Here is a 4,602-nt window from a genome sequence, read left to right as displayed (position 1 = left end):
GGCTCTGGCTGCTCTCTGCTGTTTGCCGTCTTGAGTGGGCGTCTCACCTCGCCGCCCAGGCTGCGGTGCAGAGGCACGCTCGCGGCCACGCCAGCGACGACCTGCTGGGCTGCGGCGATCCTCCCGCCTCCGCCTTCCGAGCGGCCGGGACTGCAGGCGCGCGCTGCCACACCGGCTAAGTTTTGGCGCGTGGTGGAGATGAGGTCTGCCAGGGTGCCCAGGCGGGTCTCGAACCCGCGCGCTCAGGCCGTCCACTCACCTCAGCCTCCCAAGGCGCGGGATCACAGGCTGCGCCACCGAGCCCGGCTTTTACCTCGCTTTTAAGCGGCTGGCCTAGAACCCAGGCTTTGACCTGCAGGTCCTTCCAGGGTTCGAAGTTGGCTTCCCACAAGACAGTCACCATCACTCGAGCCAGCCGTACACTTCTGTTAGGCCCTCTTATTCCCAGGCTGGACAGGCAGCCTTTCGTGACAGCTGCCCCAGACTCCAGAGGTGCTTGGCGGACAGGAGAGGTCATTTGTGCCCTTGCCTCAGCTCACACCGGCGGGAGGTCCTGGCCCAGAGCCAGCCCCCTGCAGTCTGCCCTTGGGTAGCAATCCGTCCCTTGCCCTCCACAGCTGATTGTGAACGATAAGAGCCAAAACCTCCGGAGGCTGCAGGCTCAGAGAAATGAGCTGAATGCAAAAGGTGAGGGGTTTCGTGGGGCCCGCCTGTCCTGCCCTCCTCACTCTGTCTTCACAGCCATGCTCGTCGCCTCTCGCGGTCCCAGGCGATGCGTCCCGCTGTTGTGCGGGCTTGTTCACGTGCACACCTCTCTCATGGCCCTGGCAATCCCCTCGGAGACACAAGCGGTGGGGTGTGTGTGTGTCTGTTTTCCCTTCCGATTTTCAAGAGAGTGCTCAGTCCTGTGTGTTGGCTGAGTCCTGGGAAGGGGGCCCAGAGGAGAGGCCAGGTGACCACCGTGTGTGTCTGTCCAGTTCGCCTGTTGCGGGAGGAGCTGCAGCTGCTGCAGGAGCAGGGTTCCTACGTGGGGGAAGTCGTTCGGGCCATGGATAAGAAGAAAGTGCTGGTCAAGGTACAGGCAGCATGGGCCCGTCCTTCCCACCGTGACGCGCAGCCTCGGGGGTGATGTTCTGTGTCCTGCTGTGTTCTGCGAGTGTGACGGGTCTTCCAGGGGAGTAGTGATGCAGGGGCTGCTGGGAGGTCATGAGCCGTTGTTCCTGCAGGTGCACCCTGAGGGCAAGTTTGTGGTGGACGTGGACAAAAACATCGACATCAATGACGTGAGTGGAGTGGAGGGTGTTGGGGGCTCAGCCTCTCATACCACTTCCTGAAACGCGCCCTTCACCCAGGTGACACCCAACTGCCGGGTGGCTCTAAGGAACGACAGCTACACTCTGCACAAGATCCTGCCCAACAAGGTGGACCCCCTGGTATCCCTGATGATGGTGGAGAAGGTGCCCGACTCGACTTACGAGATGATCGGGGGGCTGGACAAGCAGATCAAGGAGATCAAAGAAGTGATCGAGCTGCCTGTCAAGCACCCTGAGCTCTTCGAAGCCCTGGGCATCGCACAGCCCAAGGTGAGGTGTGGGGCTTCTCTGGCCGGGCAGGCCAGGCCAGGCTCGCCCCTCCTGCCCAGGCCCGAGTGCAGGCTAGCAGGGCTTGGGGTGGGCCACACCCCCTCGGGCTTAAGGACACGTTTCGGGGCCACTGAGCGGGATTGGACGTGAGCTTCAGAAGCAACCCTGACGTCAGTGTCCCCAGTATCTGGCAGATCTAGCACAGCTCACACTCGGAGCTCACTGCTGAAGCGAGGGTGGGCACTCTTTCCCTCCAGGGCGTGCTACTGTACGGACCCCCCGGCACCGGGAAGACGCTCCTGGCCCGAGCTGTGGCACATCACACGGACTGTACCTTTATTCGGGTCTCTGGCTCTGAGTTGGTCCAGAAGTTCATTGGGGAAGGTAACTATAGCCAGGACCACAGGGGCAGGGGTCTCCCAGGGGCCCTCACGCCAGCTCGGCCTCCACACAGGGGCAAGAATGGTGAGGGAGCTGTTCGTCATGGCCCGAGAGCACGCGCCGTCCATCATCTTCATGGACGAGATCGACTCCATTGGCTCCTCGCGGCTGGAGGGGGGCTCCGGCGGGGACAGTGAGGTGCAGCGCACAATGCTGGAGCTGCTCAACCAGCTGGATGGCTTCGAGGCCACCAAGAACATCAAGGTGGGGGATGGCCCCAGGTGAGCCCGGGAAGCCAGGGGCAGGAGGCGGATGGGACTGGGTGACCCGGTTCTCCTTGCAGGTGATCATGGCCACCAACAGAATTGACATCCTGGACTCGGCGCTGCTCCGCCCCGGGCGCATCGACAGAAAGATCGAGTTCCCGCCCCCCAACGAGGAGGTGGGTGCCGGGCGGTGCTCCCAGGCCTGCGGCGGCAGCAGGGCCAGCAGCTCAGCCCCACCCTTTGCCGCCTCCAGGCCCGGCTGGACATCCTGAAGATCCACTCTCGGAAAATGAACCTGACCCGGGGGATCAACCTGAGGAAGATTGCGGAGCTCATGCCAGGGGCTTCAGGGGCTGAAGTGAAGGTATCTGGGACCCACTGGGGCCGGGGCAGGCAGCTCTGGGCTGAGGGGACACCGTGAGTGACCCCTGTGTTCTTCCTGCCCAGGGTGTATGCACAGAGGCTGGCATGTATGCCCTGCGGGAGCGGCGAGTCCATGTCACCCAGGAGGACTTTGAGATGGCAGTAGCCAAGGTACGTGCCTCTGTGGTGCTGTGTGTGCCAGCAGGGGCTCTGGAGCGGTGGTCTCGGGTGTCGCCACCCCCCTCATCCCTGCATCTCGTCCTCTTCTTCCAGGTCATGCAGAAGGACAGCGAGAAAAACATGTCTATCAAGAAGCTGTGGAAGTGAGTGGACGCCCTTGTGTGGGTCCTCCAATAAAGCTCTGTGGGACGCACCCTCTGGGAATGTGGTCTGCTCGTGAGTGGCCCTGCTGCCCAGTGACCAGGATTAGGCACCACCAGTAAACAAAAGGGTTTATTTGGAAATTCCCAAACCTGCCAGAAGTGGCCCTTGCCATGCCCCAGGCCCACCCTCCTCACCAGGCTCTGAAGGGCAGCACCGGTCCCCCAGCCCGCTGGGCCACCTCCCCAGCCCTGCACCACACACGCACCCACGCCTCAGACCCCACTAGGAGCTGGAGTGCCCCCCCGGCCCCGCAGTTGCGAGGCAGCCCCCTCCATCCCAGGAGGCGATGACGGCAGAGCCGCTTGCATAGACCAGGGAAGGAAATAAGGAAGGAGGCGCCAGCCGGGGCTCCCTGGAAACCCCGGCTCACCCCTGTACAAAGAGTAGCTCCCGCATAGAAAAACTTGCTCCCCAAATAGTGCAAATACCCACAGGAAAAGGAAGCCAGCAGCAAGGCTGGGCTGCAGGAATGGAGAAGAACTTTGGTTTAGAAAGGCTAGGAGAGTCTGGGCTGTGCCTTCTCGGCCCAACCCAGCTCCCCAGAGATGGCTCTGGTGCTCGCCCCAGGGGAGTCTGTAAACATGCAAACCCAGCGGCCTTTGGTTCCAAAATGGAAGTGTCTCAGCACAAGCAACAGCAGAGCCAGCCTCCAGCCGCCCGACCTGGGCCTGCCTGCAGGGGGTGAAGGAGGTGCCTGCTGAAAACCCAGCTAAAGCCAACCCAGAACACAAGTAATAAGGCTTCAGGGACCAAGCAACAAGAATCCTATCACTACGCTTGCAAAACTAAGCCAGGGCAGAGGGTGGCCACAGGCACCTCACCCCATCCCCATCCCGTGCATCTGCGGCCCCAGCCGGGACCAGAGGGTGGCCCCTCCAGGCTGCGTGCCCAGAGGGAAGAGGACCCGAGCAGTCAGGTTAGGCGGATCCCCAGCACCTGCTCCAGCTCCTGCCTTCGCTGCTGCACCTGCAGGAGAGACCAGCTGCTCAGGCCCTGCTGCCACGGCCACGAGGGCCGGCCGCTCGCGCCTGCCACCCCTGGCCGGGAGGACCAGCAGGACAGGCCTCACCTTGGCAAAGATGTGCCTCCCCACGGCTTCCTGGGCCCAGGGCTGGTGGTAGAAGGCAGCCCGCCGCTCCTCCTCGGGGTTCCCGCTCACGTCCGTGATGATCTGAAGGGCAGGAGCAGAGCAGTGGCGGGACGCCCTGCCCGGCCCGTCTGCCCTGGGCTGGGAGGACAGTGTTTGGGGGCAGAGTTGCAGGGGGGGGTCCCTCAAGCAAGGCAGCGCACCTTGAGGTCCCGGCGCTGGGACCGCAGCCACTCCTGGATGAAGTCCTGCGGGTCGGTGCTGAAGCTGAGCATGAAGTCCCTCTGGGTCTTCAGCTGGTTGATGGACTCGATCGTTTCGTGGATCTGGGGAGGGGCCCGTGTCAGACTGCACCTGCAGTGCCACTCCCAGGGTGATGTGTGCTGACGCCCGGCAGAGCCGGCCCACCCTTTCCTGGGCCCACCTTGACATCCAGAGAGGCTATCTCCTGCTGATTGGTGGTGGAGGCCAGGAAATTGCTCATCTGGGCCTTCAGTGGGTCATCTACCTCCACGTCGATATCGTAGCAGGCCGTCTT

General features: G+C 62.8%; 2 protein-coding genes across 3 annotated transcripts in view; one reads left to right on the top strand and one right to left on the bottom strand.

Annotated features, from left to right (window-relative positions):
• The first annotated feature begins 558 nt into the window (after window positions 1-558).
• Window positions 559-2,977, top strand: PSMC5 (proteasome 26S subunit, ATPase 5). Of its 2 annotated transcripts, XM_008050665.1 has the most exons (10): window positions 559-687; window positions 978-1,075; window positions 1,227-1,283; window positions 1,353-1,583; window positions 1,841-1,967; window positions 2,038-2,228; window positions 2,308-2,406; window positions 2,484-2,594; window positions 2,678-2,764; window positions 2,867-2,977. In XM_008050665.1, exons 2-10 carry the CDS (start codon window positions 1,049-1,051, stop codon window positions 2,918-2,920), a joined length of 984 nt encoding a protein of 327 aa, XP_008048856.1. In that variant the 5' UTR covers window positions 559-687; window positions 978-1,048; the 3' UTR covers window positions 2,921-2,977. The 2 variants fall into 2 exon arrangements, with proteins under 2 accessions (XP_008048856.1, XP_021564593.1); XM_021708918.1 differs by lacking the exons at window positions 559-687; window positions 978-1,075 and having other exon boundaries at window positions 1,091-1,283.
• Window positions 2,978-3,028: 51 nt separating this feature from the next.
• Window positions 3,029-4,602, bottom strand: part of SMARCD2 (SWI/SNF related, matrix associated, actin dependent regulator of chromatin, subfamily d, member 2) — a 4,151-nt gene continuing 2,577 nt past the window's right edge. The window contains exons 9-12 of the mRNA XM_021708917.1: window positions 4,489-4,602; window positions 4,268-4,390; window positions 4,047-4,148; window positions 3,029-3,943 (exon numbers count right to left, since the gene is read on the bottom strand). The exon at window positions 4,489-4,602 is cut by the window's right edge and continues 31 nt beyond it. Of these exons, the coding sequence (XP_021564592.1) occupies window positions 3,890-3,943; window positions 4,047-4,148; window positions 4,268-4,390; window positions 4,489-4,602 (393 nt within the window). The 3' untranslated portion in view covers window positions 3,029-3,889. The remainder of the gene's footprint in view (window positions 3,944-4,046; window positions 4,149-4,267; window positions 4,391-4,488) is intronic.

This window comes from Carlito syrichta, unplaced genomic scaffold, assembly GCF_000164805.1.
Source record: "Carlito syrichta isolate Samal-C Ts95f unplaced genomic scaffold, Tarsius_syrichta-2.0.1 Scaffold153575, whole genome shotgun sequence".
Taxonomy (NCBI): domain Eukaryota; kingdom Metazoa; phylum Chordata; class Mammalia; order Primates; family Tarsiidae; genus Carlito; species Carlito syrichta.
This window is presented reverse-complemented; position numbering and strand designations above follow the sequence as displayed.

Coding starts and splice junctions, on each gene's coding strand:
- PSMC5 (XM_021708918.1), top strand. CDS start 1,185: ATGCAGGGGCTGCTGGGAGGTCATGAGCCGTTGTTCCTGCAGGTGCAC. Junction 2,595..2,677: donor CTTCAGGGGCTGAAGTGAAG/GTATCTGGGACC, acceptor CTTCCTGCCCAG/GGTGTATGCACAGAGGCTGG. Junction 2,765..2,866: donor TTGAGATGGCAGTAGCCAAG/GTACGTGCCTCT, acceptor CTCTTCTTCCAG/GTCATGCAGAAGGACAGCGA.